The sequence below is a fragment of the Quercus lobata genome, chromosome 11 (assembly GCF_001633185.2).
Source record: "Quercus lobata isolate SW786 chromosome 11, ValleyOak3.0 Primary Assembly, whole genome shotgun sequence".
Lineage (NCBI taxonomy): Eukaryota > Viridiplantae > Streptophyta > Magnoliopsida > Fagales > Fagaceae > Quercus > Quercus lobata.
Genome location: NC_044914.1, coordinates 26,817,944 through 26,837,893, shown reverse-complemented (window position 1 = coordinate 26,837,893; position 19,950 = coordinate 26,817,944). Strand labels below are relative to the sequence as shown.

At 36.1% G+C, this 19,950-nt stretch overlaps 2 protein-coding genes across 4 annotated transcripts; one reads left to right on the top strand and one right to left on the bottom strand.

Moving 5' to 3' along the window:
• Positions 1-12,265: 12,265 nt before the first annotated feature.
• LOC115966636 lies at positions 12,266-12,814 on the bottom strand. Its single transcript, XM_031085834.1, has 2 exons — positions 12,611-12,814; positions 12,266-12,574 (listed from the first exon to the last, which is right to left on the bottom strand). The coding sequence occupies exons 1-2, from the start codon at positions 12,812-12,814 to the stop codon at positions 12,266-12,268; spliced, it is 513 nt and encodes a 170-aa protein (XP_030941694.1).
• Positions 12,815-14,351: 1,537 nt separating this feature from the next.
• On the top strand, positions 14,352-19,950 carry LOC115969203. Of its 3 annotated transcripts, XM_031088802.1 has the most exons (7): positions 14,352-15,273; positions 15,418-15,511; positions 15,585-15,678; positions 16,396-16,635; positions 17,605-17,660; positions 17,846-17,915; positions 19,663-19,950. In XM_031088802.1, the coding sequence occupies exons 1-7, from the start codon at positions 14,364-14,366 to the stop codon at positions 19,675-19,677; spliced, it is 1,479 nt and encodes a 492-aa protein (XP_030944662.1). In that variant the 5' UTR covers positions 14,352-14,363; the 3' UTR covers positions 19,678-19,950. The 3 variants fall into 3 exon arrangements, with proteins under 3 accessions (XP_030944662.1, XP_030944661.1, XP_030944660.1); XM_031088801.1 differs by having other exon boundaries at positions 14,352-15,511; positions 15,591-15,678; XM_031088800.1 differs by having other exon boundaries at positions 14,352-15,511.

Below are 19,950 nucleotides of genomic sequence, written 5' to 3'. Positions count from 1 at the left end.
ATATGCTGGGTTAGTGTTTGGTTCTGGGTTTGTGGTTGAGCTGGGTTTGTGTTGAGTAATCAAGTTTTCTTACAATATTCTTTTATGATTTTTCTGTGTTTGATTTATGGGTTTGTATGATTTTTTTGGGTTTGTGCTCTTGTGTGTTCTGCCATTTTGGGATTTTGAATTCCTTCTTTTTTGTTTGTTTTTGTGTTATTTGTGTTTTTAAATTTGAGTTTGTGTTTGGTTCTGGGTTTTTTTTTGTGTTCTTCTTGTTTCTAGAGGATGGTGGAGATCAGTGGATGTTCGAGTTGGAGATCAATGGGTTTGTGGGTTCAAATTTCTGGGTATGCAGATCTTGAACGGCGCTTGATCCACAAAAATGAGATGTGGAGGTTAAAGGGCAAAACAGAGGGATTGAGCTGGGTTTGTGTTGGTATGGTTGAGGTAGGTCTGTGGTTGAGCAATCGATTATAATATTACAATATGCTGGGTTAGTGTTTGGTTCTGGGTTGGTTCTGGGTTTGTGTTGAGCAATCAAGTTTTCTTACAATATTCTTTTATGATTTTTCTGTGTTTGATTTCTGGGTTTGTGCTCTTGTGTGTTCTGCCATTTTGGGATTTTGAATTCCTTCTTTTTTGTTTGTTTTTGTGTTATTTGTGTTTTTAAATTTGAGTTTGTGTTTGGTTCTGGGTTTGTTTTTGTGTTCTTTGTGTTCTTCTTGTTTTTAATTCTGTTTTTAATTTTTTTATTTAGTTAAAATTTATAAATTATTTTAAAAAAAAATTAGATGCTGACATGGCATTTTATATTATTTTTTTATTCACTTCGGCTGCCACGTCAACCTTTTCCGCTAGTTAGCTGCTGGAAAGGACTAAAATGAAACGCGCTAATTGGTTTAGGGACTAAAAGTGGAAAAAATAAAATGTAAGGACCAAAATGGAAAAAGTTTAAAATGTAGGGACTAAAAGTGCATCTACGCCAAAAAATAAAAAACAAAGCAGATCAGTAGAGAGAGAGAGAGAGAGGATGAAGAAGAAACCCACTGTGACTATGGTGGTGCTCTAATTTTTTGCCCAAAAAGATTCCAAGGTGCAGATCAGCAGAGCTTGGTGGTGCCATCTGTGATTGTGCTCTAACGATTTCGGCCTTTTTTCGGCCGTTTCGGTAAGTTTCGGCCACAGGCCGAAACGATCCAATTCAGCCAATAGAACCCGATTCTGGCCAAATCAACCTGGTTCGGCTTGAATCGAAACCGAGTCAGTGTGAATCGAGCCAAGTAGGCTCGAATCCACAAAAAAAAAAAAAAAAAAAAAAAAAAAAAAAAAAAAAAAAAACTCAAACGCGGCACCGACATGCAAACAGCGGTGTCGGTGGCCGCACCCCACGTCGAACGCTGGTGCGACACCCTCCCAGCCGCGTCAGTGCTTCCCAGACTTTTTGTCCTTGATGTCAAAGAGGGGTGCAATGTCCCCAATTCACAGACATTTTTATAAAATCCATCAGTTTATAGAAGTTAACATACTGATCTACTTAGATCAACCCAATTTTCAGAAATTCTTAAACATATACTTATGAACATTGTTCCTACATGTGCCCTTGTATAAAATAAGTTTTTACCTAGATCATGACATACATGTGTCCTTGTAAAAGTTTAGATATGAAATACAACCTTAAACAAACAAAATTCATATACAGGAAAAGAACAATCATGAAATAATGAAAAGATATATATAAATTCTTAGAAAATAAAAAATAACAAAAAATTACTACACGCATTATGATAAGAATTAACAACATACTTATACAAAATTAAAAGCCTTATTTTAATTAAATAAATTTTCTAAACGTTAGGGCTACTCAAGGATTCACCCTTTATATATTCTAACATCACACCAGCTACCAATCATGAACCAACCCGCATGGAATGGACGATCTTCTGTTTTACTATCAATCTAGAAGCCAGTAAAAAATAATTTTTGCTTAAATGAAAGAAAATGAAAAATAAGGAGGCAGTTATCAAACAATTCTCTAGGAAATGACATGTGTTTGATATTACATCAATAAACATCACGCATGTATCATCCTTCCAAGTAGATTACTCTGCTTCAATAGTTACTAATTAGCATGATCACAATGTATGGGTGATAATTACCTGCAGTGTTTATGTGCCCTATCTTATGAATCAACCTTGTCTTACAGGAATGAATCTAGAGGAAAGAAACCCCAGTTCATCAAGTAATGGTTTTTTATTCTTGCAAAAGCTTTCATTAAACAAAAGCACGATTTCAATTATTCTAATATCCACAGCTCCAGAGATATCTAATTAGATGGAAATGGAATGGATCTGTTTGATCCTCAATTGCAATTGCCAAAAACGGATATAACATACAAATTGTAATATGTACGATACAAAATATCTACACAAGAAGTACTAAAGACAATTATTTACAAGACTTAGTTGCATACTGTTCATCTTATATCCATGCCATATGGGTGGAGCTTGTGTCCAGTGGCTAGTGCCACTAGACATGTTGCGATGTGGACACATATCCAGTCTTGGACACGTGTCCGTATCCTAACGGGTCCACTAGCCATTGGCCACTGGACACAGGCCAAACCCCATGCCATAAAACTTGCAAGTGCAAAACCCAATAAAACTTAGTTTTTCTTGTAGTAAAGATATAGTCTTTGGTCACTTGAAGTTTCCATTTTCTTCTTGTTCCTGTCCTAAATGACAGCAGATTAAAAGGAGGCTCAAGTAAGAGAAGTTCTAAATTATCATTATCTATCTCCCACTATAAACCCTTTACTTTAGAGGATAATCATGGTGTTTTTTGAATGATAGAGAAATAAAAAAGGAGCAGTAAGCAAGGAGTAGAACAGGAGAAATGAGGGAAAGAAAAGAACAAAAAGAGAACGAAAAAACAGGATGCATTGTTGAATAGAAAAGAACTGTATAAAGCCAAAGAAAATCGTTGGTGCCATACTTTCAATAAGCTTAAGCAATAAGTATGAAATGCGATTAGTATGCGTTAGTTTTAGATCCCTATAAACTAGATTGTTTAACCTAGTTATCTAGCCAAGTGATAGGTTAATACAACAATATCATATCATGTAAAGCAGCAGAAATATAAAGAACACCATGATATGATGACCCAGGAAAACCAAACCGGTAAAAAATCTGGGGAGAATTTAACCTAGCTATCCTCAAGGTAAAAAAAAGATCCACTATGAAAGAATTGAAGTTTTTACAATAGAACTTAGACAACTAACATCTTATTGCTACCTCGAGTAGAAAACTTACTATCATGACCACGTGACAGCTCCGAGTCCACGGAATACTTCTTTCCTTGATCTGCTACAACTACAAGTTCTCCTACTTGTGACTTTGAGACTCCACTCAAAGGTTTTATTTCTTCTTTAAAGTTCTTTATGCAGCAATTGAAGAGATCATCAAGTTCTTGACGCGAATCTTGATCTTGATAACTCTATGTGTGTGTATGAAGGTAAACACCTCTAGATCCCACAGAAGATCCAACACTCAACTCTCTAAAGACCTCTAAAACGTAGTTAGGGTTTTTCCTTTTATACTTGAAGTAAAACACTTAACCCTACATGTCATATGGGCTTGGGCTGAATTGGAATTTCTACAGAAAATTAAATCTGCACGAGTTTTGATCGATGGAGTCTAATAATCGATTGATCAAGCTTTGTAGATTTTGTCCAATAAATCCTGTAATCACTTGATTCCAATTTTATAATAAATCACACTTTAAGCAAGTCTAAACCTAGACTCTATGTTTTGATTATGATTTGCCACATAATACACATTGAAGTTCTAATACATTAGTTCCTAAAAGTCTTAGAACCTAACAGTATGAAACTTTCCTCATAAAGCTATTCCATAGATTTGCAGCAAGACTTGAGCATCATCTAGCCGTTTCTCAACTTTTTCAACACCTGAAATGTTTTTTTTTTATGAATTTCATTTTCCAAATAACAGCCATGTCTTCCACTAAAATGCATACTTTGCATTCATTTTAACTCCTTTTATTTTATTATTATTTTTATCTTATCCCTTTTTTATTTGCTCCATCTCTACCTCACAAAGAGAATCGCATCATCCGTAGAGGAAAGCGATTTTTTTTATTTTTTTTTTATTTATGAAGTGCAAAAAATGTATGACATAGTTAAGGCATCTCCATTACTACCCTCGACTATTAACCCCATCAGACAACCTTCCTCTACCGCCCTATCGATCACCTTACAAGGCAACTCTATAACTAGGATGAAGAAAAGAGAGGATAGGGTGTCCCTTGATGTAACCCTCTCAAATTCTCCAAAAAACCTGCAGGGCTGCCATTCAAGACTAAAAATATGAATGAAGAAAGATACGTGTTGATCCAAGTCCTAAATTTCTTTCTAAGCCCAAATCGCTATTGCAAATAAAGGAGACTATTCCAATTGATGTAATCGTACGCCTTCTCTAAGTCCAACTTACAAATGATCCATTGGATCTACTACAAACTCTTCTATCCAGGACTTCATCAATATATTACTAAAAGCTGAAGCGTAGCGTTTAATGCTGCTGCGCTCACGTTGAGCCACGTCAACGTCCACGTCATCATCTTTTTTTTTTTTCCATTTTCTTATAATTATTTATAATTTTTTTTTTTTTCATATTTACACTTCTCCAACCTTTCTTCCTTCCTTACCTTTTCATTTCCCCACTACTTCTTTAACCTTTCTCCTTCTCTCACTCTCTCACCTTCTCATCTCCCCACTACTTCTTTAACCTTTCTCCTTCTCTCACTCTCTCACCTTCTCATCTCCCCACTACTCTCTACATTAATATCATTCTTCATCTTTCCCTTCATCTTCCTCTATTTTTGTCTCTTCTTATTCACACTTTCTTATTATAAATTTGTCACTATCTTATTCATTCCATGCATAGTTTTCCCTTACAAAAAAAAGGTTCTCTCTCTCTCTCTCTCTCTCTCTCTCTCTCACACACACACACACACAATTTTTGAGTGGATTTTTATTTTTATTTTTCTTGCATCTTCGCTTTAGGTTGATAATTTTTTATATTCTTTAATCTACTTTAGGTCTACTTTAGGTTAATGCGATTCAGTTCTCTCTCTCTCTCTCTCTTTCTCTTTGATTGTTAAATGTTATCCTATTGCATTATAAAGGATTAAATACAAAAATATAATATTATTCTAATACATAGTATGATTTGTATAATTTAATTTGGTAGCTACTGTAATTTGATAGCATGATTTTTATAGTGCTCAATTTAGATGTTAAACTACGAGACTTTAATCATTTTTGTTTATTTTTTAATCCTTTGTGGTAGACAAAGTACTCTATAATACAATTTATTTAGAGAAAAGCAAAGGTTGGCTAAACAAAAGTTATTGGATGAGAGACAAATTTTATCTTTCGCAATTTTACTTTAATTATTATTATTATTATTTTATAACAACGCATATATAGAAATTTAATTCTTAGATTTTGCTAATAATTGATTATTTGAAAATATGTTTTGGGTGGACGAAATTACAATTTCCACAAAGAAAATAACCTTAGTAGATTATAAATAACAATTTTTTTTCCTAATTGGTCCAATTAATCATAGTTAAGTTTTATTAATTTTTTTAGTTACGTTTTTCAGTGTTTTGGATTGTAGGCAGAAAAAATAAGTTTGAGAAAGTTTGTTTAAAACTAAAAGAATAATTTCTAAATTTTATTTTCTTTTTAATGATTCACAAAATGTTATAAATAACTTTTATTAAAAAAATAAATATTTTCGTTAAATTGCCTTTTGAATTTTTGAAAAAAATTGTATTTTTTTTCATTTTAGTACGACAAAAATTATTAAATTTATGATTTATGATTGTTTCTATATTACATTTATGATTATTCTTATAATGAATAAAAATATAATTACAAAATACATTACTCTTTATTAAATTAGTTTAAATTGTATAAAAATAATTTAATAAAACTACCATAAAAATAATTATCATGCGTAACGCGCAGGTTTGTGGCTAATCTATATATATATATAAAACCGAAACCTTTGGAGCTCCCACAATTTTCCACGTCATCACTATTTTCTTTTTCTTTTTATTTTAGATTCTTTTTATTTTTGGTTCAATTTTCCACGTCATCACTATTTTCTTTTTCTTTTTCTTTTTATTTTTGGTTTTATATCTTATCAAGTATTACAATAGTTTAGTTTAAATAAAATTCTATTAGATATATGTTTCAAAAGCTTGAAAATAGCCTTTGGAGCTCCCACAATTTTCCACGTCATCACTATTTTCTTTTTCTTTTTCTTTTTATTTTAGATTCTTTTTATTTTTGGTTTTATATCTTATCAAGTATTACAATAGTTTAGTTTAAATAAAATTCTATTAGATATATGTTTCAAAAACTTGAAAATTCTATTTCAACTAAAATTCTATAACAAAAATTTTCACAAATATAAACTTCTGCCAAGGTCGAAACCCTTCATACTCACTCAAATTTTCACAAAGAAAACACACATATCAAATTGAAGCCATAGTAGGAAGCAAGTTGATTCTTCAACGAGAACAAATCCTGTAATACAAAGGCCACCTAATTGCTTTTAGTTTTGAACTCGATTGTCTTATTAACAACAAAGTCTATGAATTGCAGTGATGGACAGCCGTCCACAAATAACATCCACGCAAGGGCTTGATGTTCTTCTTAATTATCTCATATAATTCTAGGAATTATTTTATTTAATTTTTTTTGGAATTAATATATTTAGATGGTTGGCATAGCAGACAACGTAAAAACAATTTTCTGTCATTTATGTTGCCTTCTGCATAACCCTAAATCAATGTTGAAATGTTGTGTTTTACAACCATCTGATCTTGGTAACCAAACCCTGCACCTATGATTGTTTATGATTATTTTTGTTCATTGTTTGTAGTTTAAACCCATTAAAACTTATTGGCTGATGGTATTTCATGGTTTTTTTTTTCCCTTTACTTTTACTTTCAAGGTTGCTAGGAACACAACCTAACATGTGATTTTTTTTCATTGTTTAAAGTTTAGACCCATTAAAATTTAAAACTTATTACTTTATAGGTTCATGTACTTTTTTCTTCTTCTTATTTTTCTCTTTTGAATAGTCAAATATTTTGTGTTAGTTTTTGCAATATTTGAACATGTTTAGCAGATTTCAACAACTATACCATGTATTATTCTTTTGAAGGTAATCAATTTTTCTTTTATATTTCTCTATTATAAAATCATATATATATATAGTTTTGTTTCAATAATTTATAGGATGTAAATCTTATGATTCCTTAATATTTTTTGGCCTTTTGGAAGTTTTAACATCTGACTTTTTGAGTTATATTTTTGTAATATCCAAAACTATCTGGAAAATTTCAATAATTATAACCATGAATTATTATTTTGAGTGTAACAAATTTTTCTCTTATATTTCTCTGTTGTGTAGTCACACACACATATATATTTTTATAATTTTTAAGCTCTTAATCTTTTGATTCTTTTCAATAGTTATAAGTTTATAGTCATGAACTATTCTTTAATATTTTTCGTAAGTCATTGCACGTTCAAACAATGACTTCTTTATCAAATTGTAACACAAATTGAAGTTATACAAGAGCAATTCATGCAATAATGTAGTTTCTTAATCAATTTAAAATTTTATAAAATCAATTTAGTTTACCACATAAATAGGTAGGTTCCCGTGCATAGCACGGGTTGGCGACTAGTTTGCTATTAAATCCGAATCTATTATCTACCTTCCACAAAAGAATTTTGTGAATTTAATAGTAGATTACCCAATAGCTTCTTAATATGTTGGCTAGCACCTTAGAAAATATTTTATACAAAGTCCCCATCAGATGGATCGAAAATCTCTAATATAAGTAGCTTCTCACTAGATTGAAGCTAGTTGTTCCTTCTACAGTATAGCTGTTCCACAACTCGGCCAAAATGGCCCATTAGCATTAATTTTTGAAATATTTAGCAACAGAGCACTGTTTCGGAAATAATTAGGGAAATACTACTTTTTCCGGTACTCGAGCATGGTGAGCTCGAGTACCATCTTTTCATTGGTCAAACATCTTCTCAAAAAAAAAACGCCGCTATAGGGCCCGAAAACGTCACTATAGGGCTAAAAAACGCCACTATAGGGCCCCTTGAACCTGTTATGGGACTTATAAAAAAATTTTGCAGGAAAACGCCGCTATAGGGCCCAAAAACGTCACTATAGGGCTTAAAAACGCCACTATAGGGCCCCTTGAACCTGTTATGGGACTTATAAAAAAAATTTGCAGGAAAACGCCGCTATAGGGACCGAAAACGTCACTATAGGGCCCCTTAATCTGGTATGGGGGCTTAAAAACGCCGCTATAGGGCCCGAAAACGTCACTATAGGGCCCCTTAATCTGGTATGGGGGCTTAAAAACGCCGCTATAGGGCCCGAAAACGTCACTATAGGGCTTAAAAACGCCACTATAGGGCTCCTTGAATATGGGGCGATGGTGGATTAAAAAAACATGGTACTCGAGCTCACCAAGCTCGAGTACCAGAAAAAGTGGTATTTCCCTAATTATTTCCGAAACAGTGCTCTGTTGCTAAATATTTCAAAAATTAATGCTAATGGGCCATTTTGGCCTCCACAACTCCCTTAGTTAAACAGTAAATATTGGGACTTGAGTCACATATTCTCAAACTAGAATGAGGTTTTTCCTTTTCTCAAACTTCTACAATCTAGATGGATTGGATGGTCTAATACCAGCATCGAAAATAGTCTTTTAACTACATTGGGATAATTATAATCCCATGCCATGAGCTTAAGAAACTATTTATTTGTTCTTAAAAAAAAATAATATATATATAAATAAAAATAAAAAAGGAACTATTTATTCACGCTACACTTTAGTTGCTTTTGATCATTTCTCCAAGTGTAGAAGCCCTTCTAGACACTATCAAATCATGTTTTCAGGACATTCATAACATCTTGCCGTCGGACTTGAATCTGTTAAGCATGCAGCCAGTGTTCATATTTTTTTTTTTTTTTTGATGGGAAATAAGAGAATTTCATTCATCTGAAAAAGAATTACAAAGGATAGACAAAGCATGAGCATTACAAACAGAGATCCTCAATAAGAAGATGCTCTAGAAAACTTGGAAAAGACATTTTCCAAACCTGTGAAACATCAGAATTCCCAGCTACCTTTGCAAGCTCATGGGCAACTCTGTTGCCTTCCCTTTTCAGATGTTTAAAAGAACACCAGGAAAACAAAGCAGCCACTTCTCTGATGTTCCTGATTATGTGCCCAAGCTCACCACCATGGATTCCATCGTTAATTGCTAGAATAATGGATAAGGCGTCGGACTCAAAAATAGCGTGGGAGACTTCCATTTCCGTTGCGAGAAGCACACCATCTTGCATGGCCAGAGCTTCTGAGATCTCAGCTGAGTATGACGCGGGTAGAACCTTGTTTGAAGCTGCTAGAACTTCACCCATGTTATCGCGAATGACTACACCGATGCACGATTTCCTCCCATCTTCAAAAGCTGCTGCATCAGTGTTAACTTTAATGAAGCCCGTAGGTGGAGCTTTCCACTTGGACTGAGGAATGGACTGAGATAACCTTGGACAGGAGCAAGCTGCCTTGAATTCGGCCAAGACCCCACCTGCCATTTCCCAAGCATGAATTGGAGGGGAACCCGAGTCCTCATGGATTGCTTGATTGCGATTCCACCAAATAGACCAGGCAACAGCAAAGAAGAGCTCTAAATCATTCGGGGAGCCTTTTGCAATAAGATCTAAGGCAATATCCACCAAGTCACAATAAGAGGTAGAGAGGTCCACAGGACAATTGTACCAAAATGCCCAAGTCATTTTTGCATGATCGCAATGAAGAAGTGCATGGGCTGTGGTCTCAATGGCTTTGTCACATAGTGGGCAGAAGCTAGAACAATGAACACCTCTGTGGTTTAGATTTTTCATAGTTTGAAGACCGTTGACACAAGTCCTCCAAGCAAAAATTTTGATCTTCGAAGGGACTTTTTGCTGCCATATCTGCTTCCACAAAAAGGTCCTTGAGCTGCTTGAGGTGCTTTCACCTTCCTCAATTGAATCCACAATACCTGAAGCTATATGATATGCACTTTTAACTGTAAACTCACCCCTCTTGTTGCCTATCCATATAAGACAATCTTCGGGCAAATTATAGTTTAGTGGGATTTTAAGGATGGTGCTGGCTTCATGGGGCAGAAAAGTGGCATTAATTACATCAATTTTTCACCATCTAGTGTCATTGTCTATGAGGGAAGACACCCAGGGAAAGTCTCCATAGCCAGCTTGGGGGGAAATCACCTTGTGGGTTGATGGTGTTGGCAACCATCTATCATCCCAAATATGGATTCGCCGGCCATTGTCTACCCTTCACCTTGTGCCCCTTTTAATAACCTCAAGATTATTGTGGATGCTTTGCCAAGCATATGAGGGGTTACTCCCTTTTTTGGAATTGAGGACATCATCAAAAGGAAAGTATTTTGCTTTGAAAACTCGAGCCACTAGGGAGTCGGGGTTTGTGAGAATTCTCCAACCTTGCTTAGCTAGCATGGCAAGGTTAAAGGCTTGTATGTTTCTGAAGCCCATACCTCCATGGAGTTTAGATCGACACATCTTCCTCCAACTAACCCACGCAGTCTTGTTCTCTTTGTCCTTTTGCCCCCACTAAAAGCTCCTCATCATACTTTCCAATTCTTGGCAAAGAGTCTTGGGGAGTTGGAAGCAACCCATAGTGTATGTAGGCACTGCTTGAGCCACCGCTTTGATTAGGATCTCTCTCCCACCAATTGAAAGGAGTTTGCCCTTCCAATCGGCAAGCTTTTTTGCCGCTCTGTCTTTAACTTCAGCAAACACCTGAGCTTTGGATTTCCCAATGATGGAAGGCAGCCCCAAATACTTGTTATACCTGGAATCTTGCATTGGACCGAGGATGTTTAGGATGCCATCCCTTAATTCTTGGGAAGTGTTCAGGCTAAAGAATACTAAGGATTTGTCAGTGTTAATTTTCTGCCCCGAAGCCTCTTCATATCTGTTGAGGATACTAACAAGTGTATGACATTCTTGCTCCTTTGCTTTACAAAACAAGAGGCTATCATCGGCGAAGAAAATGTGAGTAATTAAAGGGCAGCCTCTACAGATGGAAAATCCATTAATTTGCTGATTCATAGCAACTTCATGAATAAGAGCTGAAAAGCCCTCGACGCAAAGGAGGAAGAGGCAAGGGGAGAGCGGATCCCCCTGTCTAATGCCTTTTGAGGGAGAAATGTTCCCACAAGCTTCCCCATTTATAAGCACTGAATAAGAAACAGAAGAGACACAATTCATAATAATATCAATCCATTTTTCCACAAAACCCAATTTCTCCATCACACCTTTAATAAAGCTCCATTCTACCCTATCAAAAGCCTTGCTCATGTCCAATTTAATAGACATGTAATTTTCTTTTCCTTCTTTTTATGGTTTAGATAATGCATGAACTCGAAGGCAATAAGAACATTATCCGTGATCAAGCGATTAGGGGTAAATGCACTTTGGTTTTTGGATATGATGTTTGGTAGAATGTCTTTAAACCTATTGTCAAGGACCTTAGAAATGATTTTATAGGTGGTGTTACAGAGGCTAATGGGGCGGAATTCTGTCATTCTAGCTGGCTGGTTGGTTTTTGGTATGAGGGAGATGTTGGTTTCGTTTATTTCAGTCATGGGCAGATTTGAATTCAGCACATTTAAAACCATGTTTATAATGCTAGGTCCAACAATGTCCCAATAATAATGAAAAAAGATCGCGGACATACCGTCAGGCCCAGGTGCTTTGGTGGGGTGGAGTTGCTGAAGTGCCTTCAAGACTTCCTCACTTGTGAAAGTTTTGGTGAGCTTAGAGTTCATTTCATCTGTGATACGCCTAGGGATTGCATTAGTGACTTCATTGATTCCGGTGGGAGAAGATGTAGTGTAGATTTTCTCAAAATAAGCTATAGCAGTGGCTGTGATACTTTCCTTACTTTCACACCAAACACCGTTCTCATTCCAAAGCCCCAAAATGGAATTCTTCTTCCTCCTCTCCGAAGCACGGGCGTGAAAAAATTTCGTATTTCTGTCACCTTCCTTATACCAGTGGACTTTGCTACGTTGTCGCCAAATGGTCTCCTCACTGTCCAGAAGGTCATTTATTTCCTTTCTAAGCTAATTAATTTCAGGCCCTCTGCTGCCTTGCTGATCAACAGTTGTAATGGAGTTAAGAGCTTTTCTTTTCTCGGCTATTTTCTTTGGAATATTGCCTACTACATTCTGATTCCAGCTTGCCAACGCACTTGCACATTTTTGGAGATTTGAAGCAACCCCTTCAGGAGTGACAAAGAGAGTACCGGAGTGCCATGCAGCCTCAATCACATCATGACAATCCTCCCTTTTGACCCACATAACTTCGAAATGGAAACGACGTTTACCTCTACGGGATGGAGGAGGAGAGTCTGTGATGGCAAGAATGCAGTGGTCAGATGTAGAATCAGCCAAATGGTGAACAATAGGGTCCTTGAAATGTCCGAGCCATTCATTAGTAGCAAAAGCTCTGTCAAGGCGAAGCGAAATCCTGTTACTCCCTTCCTTCATGTTACACCAAGTATAATCTGGGCCACAGTATCCTAGGTCCTTAAAGCCACAGTGATTTACAATTCTACGAAAGCCATCCATTTGATTTTGGGAACGTTGAGCTCCACCCGCTTTTTCAGTCATTGAAAGGATTTCATTAAAATCACCACAACAAAACCAAGGTAAATTAAATTGACTATGAAGATAGGAGAGGAGTTTCCAGGATTCTTCCCTGAGGTGGGTCTCCGGGTATCCATAAAACCCGATGAATCTCCAAACAAGACCAGTGTCTGCCTCTGTAATTATCGCATCAATGTGATGGTTAGAATAGCTTTTAATCTCCAGCTTTGTGTCATTGGACCAAAGAAAAGCAAGCCCTCCACTTCGGCCCCTACTCGATACACATAATCCATTTGTAAAACCAAGTTTTAATTTTATTTTTTCCATACGTCTGCATTTTGATTTAGTTTCCGAAAGGAAAACTAAATTGGGATTCCAGCACCGCACATAATCGCGGAGCGTATAAACTGTCCGGGGGTTCCCAATTCCCCGACAGTTCCAACAAAGGGAATTCATTGTTTTCAGTGGTGTGACCTTTCTGTATTTTTCATATCTTAGTCTATACAAAGTATATCCAACCAAGAGTAAAAATGCCCATTGAAACAAACAAAACATCCAAATAGAACCAAATAAAGAGATAATCCCAAAATTCAGACCCTAGAAGCAATAAAGAAATGCAAATCAGAATTACCCATAAATGCCGGTGAATCGCCCTACAAATGATCTTTGCAGCAGTTGCATCAGACAGAAAAGCCATCGAGAATCGATCAACAATAGATCAAAGCCCACCCAGACCAAGAAGACCCACACTCCAAAAGAACTTTGCTCATTCGGCGAGAGAGAAAAGCTCCAAAATGAAAACCGGGTTTTGTTTAATCAGATGCCGACCCACTTCCTTGCTGAGTCCAATGATTGAGTTTCTTCACCGGTGTTGCCCGCATTAGAGCCAGCAGACAAAATAAGCGACAATTGAGAGAGATATGGGATGGTGGATGGTTATATGTAACTGAGATTTTTGGGATTTAGATTTAGGGATTTACAAAAAAATAGTAAAGTGACCACAAAAAGAATGGGTAGAGAAGACCCACACGTAATGGTGGAGAAACCCACCCTCAGATGGTGGAGAAGACCTCACAGAGGTGGAGGAAGAATCCACACGGAATGTGTGAGGGAAAGCTCCTACTTGGGAGAGTCTCGCTGGAAGGTATTACTTACCCACCTTTTCCTACTTTTTGCCAGTGTTCATATTGAACCATAAAAAATAAAAATGCAAATTTTTTAAACAGTTAACCCAAAAGTCCAAGGAGAGGTAGAAGGAAGAAGCTTATGGTAATTTATAGCCAAAGGATGAAGTGGGCCTAAAGAGTTTAGGCTTGAAGTGGGTCTAATATACCAAAACAAGCTAGAGTAGGCCCTAAGGCCCGGAACAAGAAAAGTTAACGACAATAGATGAGACGATATGGGCCTAATGTACCAAACGAACAATAATATAGGCCCAAAGAGTAGACGAGACAAGGATGGCCCAATAAAGGAAACCGCAGTGCACACTGGCGAAACCAAAAAGTATATAACCCCTATTTCCTCTCATCCCATTCCCGTTCACAATTCCCAAACCCTCTTCTATTCTATTTCTATGGCCGTCGAAAGTTCATCGACAACGTCAAGGCCAAATGACGATAGATCCGCCATCGTTTTCGGCGGTTTCACCCGGTCCAAGCAACCGTCGGTGAGGGATGATGGAGCCACCGTATCACAGATAGAATGGTTTTCCATTGAAGTCCCAGACGCAGACGCAGACGCAGACGCAGACGCACACTGTCAAAAGCAAAAGCTGAATCCGCTTTCGGTGATGGAGATTGAGAACAAGTGTTACTTTGCAGCATTAGACTCCTCTATCTATTGTATTAGCAGTCATCGCTATCGTGATCGGGTTCAGATTTTCGACCTTACCGGTGGTGATATTGATGGTTGGCAGCCTGGTCCTCCATCGATTGTTAGTAGAGTCGGGCCACACAAGTTCGTCGTCGACGGAAAGTTGTACATTTTAGGTGGTTTACGGAAAGTTGAGTCTCCCTGGATGGAAGTTTTAGATCCTAAAATAGGAGTGTGGAAACCGTTACCCAATCCTCCAGTGGAGATTGGCAATCATAGTCGGAATGTTATCGCTCTTCTTCTTAAGCCCAAGAAGCAGATTCTTGTCAGTTCATTCCTTAGTCAACATACTCCTGACGATCGTCCTCTTGACTGTCGTTTCCTCACATACAACATCGATGATCAGTCTTGGGAACCACTCGACACTCCCGTGTCAAAATGCAAGCTACGTCGTCGTAGTGGTTTCAGGCCGAGGACTAATACTGCTTTAGCAGATGGTGATACTCTCCATTGGGTTTCCTTCGATTTTTTAGCTAGACATGAATTGGTTATACACGCTTACAATCTGATTACTGATGAGTGGTTCGAGGGCTATCTCGACACTTGCGATGAAATTTTTGGGAAGAAAGAATTACTAGCTGAGCATCGTCCTCACGGTCTTCTCCATTTAGGTCATAGTAAATTCTGTCTTCTCTTGCAGTCCTCCTTCATTCCTAATACTAATAAGAGGCAGAGGCAACGTGAACAGTACATTGATATTCCTTACTTGTATTGTGTCGTAATTGTTGTTTCTAAAATATCTAACATGGACCCAGACCAAGAAGGTTTCAAGGACCTGAATATTTCGGTTGTGGCCACCCACAAGTATCCCATGGATCGCAGCATAGATATCTTGGATGCCCAGTTGCTGTAAGTTTCTCTCACCTCTTTACAAAGACTTAACAATTGTCTGATATGCTGCTAATAGTAACCTGACTTGCAGCTGCAGGGATCACTGCTCTTATACATCAAAGCAGAAGAAACCAAAGATTTCACAAGATAATTCTGATGGTGAGTCTCTTCCTTTCAAGGAGCAGGTGAGTCTCTACTCCACCATCTTATGCAGGGACTATGGTATATGGGTGTTAACATCTCTATCTAACAAGCAACCTATGTGAATACAGGAGTTTACATGACATCGTGGTAATTAAAGGCGAGCCGAGCCATGCTATGGATTTATTATTGCCATATTTTTATGGGTGGTTACACACTTTGAATATGCTTGTTAACTCAGCTGTATGAGTTTATTTCATATAAAACAAGTTGACTCTGGCAAAGGTTTCATAGAAGTAGGTTGAAATGTGGTCCTTTTTTATGAGCATTTGTGTATCTCGGTCATTTTTGTTTGCCTCCCTCAAATTATGAAAAATATAATTCTTACCTTTCTTGATTGGTTCTTTTTCAATTAAAATTGACTTGAATGTGAATATGTGAACATGATGCTTTCACTTTGGCTTGACATTGTGCTCAGCTCAGCTGTTTCTAAACCTATTCTTTGTTTTTTGGTCTGTTCAATTAATCATTTTTTAATGAATATTTGCTTATGGTAAAACCTTTTTAATCTCATATATATGCTCACACTTTATTTAGATTTTATACGAAGGCATGTGACATTTTTTTTTTTTTTTTTAATTCTTTTGTTCCTGGTTCATCTTTATCTATGCAAGTAATTTCCTCTCCCATCCATGTTTTATTATTTGTTATTTTATAAGAGTCTTGAGTTATTGTGTCATGGGAAATTTCTTTCGTGGCAGTTTCAGCCAGTTGTGCCAACCCAGCAAGGACAGACATGTGTTCCATCGGCATCTCAGCAGTTTCAGCCTATGGTACAGGGGTCTCTCTCAAATGTTGCAATGCCTGCTAATCTGAGTCAACCAAGGGTCCCTCCTGTAACAAATCATGTGCCTGGCCTGCCCAATGATATTAGTGCAGCATTTGCGACACCAGTACTGCAGACTGGTCAACAACCTTCAGTCATTCCTTCTACAGATTCTGTAAGTGTTTTTTTGTTGTTACATTTTATTTCATTCTAATCTCTTCAGTTAAAAAGTTACCAGGGTCACATATTTTCTTCTTCCTTTTCTTTGTGTTTCACTATTTTTTTTTTTTTTTGTGCTTTTCAAGTTTCTTGAAAAAAATTATTCTTGTTCATGAAGTATGACATTTCTCATTAATATTTATTAATTTGGAGAAGGTGATGCTTCTTTGTTTTCGTTTTTTTCAATCTCATCATTGCATCCTCATGGTATAGAGAATTGTCAATGTGATCCCGAGTCTCTATTTTATTAAAATAGAAGGTGGATTCAATCACCTAAAACTTCTTGGTTTAATTAATGTATAACTAAAAAGATGACAAGGTTGCAATTTTTTCTTTAGACTAGGTTTACTTGCTAACTTGTGTGGGTTATTGATCATTGCACCATATAACTTTTGACAAATAAAAGTACAAATTTTAAACAAATAAAAACCCCATTTTAAAGCATTTGATTATGTATCGTACTATGCATATGATTTTACGATTCGCATACTGTATCGTATGATTCATGAGCACTTGATACGCCCTTACAATATGAAACTTTTTACATATGATACGTATCGCATATCATACGATACTGACAACTATGATTAGCATAGTAATGGATTTTTGTAATTTAAACAAAATGTAATCAAGGTGAAGGGCAGATTACCTGAGAGGTGAGGTGAGTATGAATTGAAGGGTAAATAACTGGAGCGGCAGGATAGTGATATTTTGAAGTAACCAATCCAAGTGCACTGGAAATGTACTACAGTGGCTGAAATTAAGGAAATCGTGAGAAACTTTGAATTAGGATTCTGATTATTGCTTATATATGATACTAATAAATTTTTGTATCTAGCCTTAGTCCTTTTGCATTGATTTATCTGTTTTTGTTTTGTGAAAACTGACTAGTTATAGTTTTGGAATCTCTAATTTGGAATTCCAGGCAATAACTGTTCCTAGCCTTAATCAACACTCCTCATCTGATTGGCAAGAGATTAGGTAATTTTTTGCTATGGCTGCAGGTCCTATCATTTCTGCTTGTGTCCTGCAATGTTATTGACCTCATGCTTCATTGTAATAGTTTAACATTCCGATTTGAATTTTAGAAAATCATGGAAGTGGTTGGTGGCATTTAGTGTTCTTTTCTCGGTAGCTTACTCTGATTGATTCTTGTTTTTTTCTAGATATTATTACAACAAGAGGACAGTTGAGTCTACTTGGGATAAGCCACCAGAATTGATGGCCCCAATTGAGGTGAGTTAAATTACCGATTGGTTACTTTTGTCGTATTTTATTGTTATCTTCTTTTACCGGTTCAACGTGCCATTGAAATTCAATTTATCCATCTTTCACGTTCATATATACTGTCTTTTATTTTAATTGATTTTCCCCCTCCTTTGTATCATTATTTTTGCATGCTTTTGTTTGTTTTTTTACTTTTCTATGTATATTTTGGTGTCAATGGTTTTCAAAGGTTGGTTCTGCAAGTACTATTAGGTGCTACTTATTTTGAAGCTATGATTTGCTAGATCATTGTCAATTGCAGTACCCAAGTTAAAAAGTTGTTGGTGGATTCTATTATATTTCATATTTCTGATTTTTTTTTTTTTTTCTCTAGGCTCTCTAGGTTAATTTATAATAGAGATGATGGTGATTTATGTTCTGCACATACAAATCCATGCTTAGTTCTGTGTCTTTCCTGTGTTGGGCTGACTTAGTTGAGGGTGCTGTAACATTTCAGAACCTAATGGTTTCTGTGGAATTAATGCTCATTTATTTCCATGGAAGAGTATTTGGTGTGCCAAGGTACCCAAGAAGGTGTCATTCTTTTTGTGGACAACTTCGTGGGGTAGGATTCTCACAATTGATAACCTCAACAAGAGGGGTTTACCGCTAGTCAATTGGTGTTGTATTTGTAGATGCAGTAGGTAAACAGTGGATTATCTTTTGATCCATTGCAATATTGCTCATGCTTTATGTAGTAATGATTTTATGATTTTTGGATTTATTGGGTGTTGTGGACAAAATAGCACCCATTCTTTTTGGTTGGCGTAAAATTTTGAAAATATTCCCGAATGTATGAAATTTGGTGCCAACATGCATGATGTGATTAGTGTGGAAGGAGCATGACAGTCACAATTTTGAGGAGGTTGATAGACCTATTGAATTAAAGACTATCCTGCTTCATACCTTGTTTGATTTGTCTAGGTTTTACTAATTGTACCTCAATTTTTAATTTTCAACTTCCTTCTCGATTTTCTAATTAATTTGCTTGTGCTTCTCCGGGGTTCTTTGTGTTCTTGATCATGAACATAGAGTAGTGTTTTCATTTTCGATAACATTATTTTACTTTAAAAAAAATAGAAATAACAAAGACTAAATAAGGACTAGTCTTATGATAGCTAACGGGCTCAATCTTTATGAGGATTTATGTCCTATTTGCATGTGTCTGTGTGTGAGTGTGAGAGTGAGAGAGATGATTTTTTCCTCGATTGAAAAAAACTACAATGGGCTCAACTTCATACTAATATTTTGCCTTTGGAGACCTTTTAATGGGTAGGTAAGCACATGACAATATTCACACTGTAGTCATATAGGTTTTAATGCTTAACTTAGTTGTAGACCTATCTGACTATGGTTGTAAATCTGGCATGATGATAAAAACTATTGATTTTTGCAAAATAGATGGCTATCCATGTTTAAATGGAAATGTGTAATTCCTTTTGAAGGCTCCAGAATTCTCTATATCGAATTCTAATAATGAAACTGACTCCTTGAGAGTATTTTGCTTGCCTAAGTTAGTGGTTGGTAAGAATGTAGCATAAATGAAATATGTCATTTACTAATACAGAATTTTGACAAGATTATTACATAGGTATCCTCTTATGTTTCGTTTGCTTTATCTACAGCTTTGTTAGTTGGTCTAAGTTGTTCACAATCAGAAGTTACACTTTTAATGATTATATTTTGTAACTATTAATGTTTGTATTTTTTGCCATAGAAATTGCACAAATGAGGATTGGATGAGATTGAGGAAGATGTTATGATTTGGACATCAACAAGGAATCTATGGGTGGTACTCCTGCACTCTCTTTTGGTTGCTCCAACTTGATCAAATGTGATGCTTAGCATTTGACGAGTTTTATGGAACTTATATTTTAGTTGAACTATGTTAGGTTGAATTATGAAACTTCATTTGGGATGTCATATTTATAAAGGACTTTCTAGATTGTATGTTATAAGCACTTTCATGTAATTATGAACTTTTGGATTGTATGCTTTAAGTTGA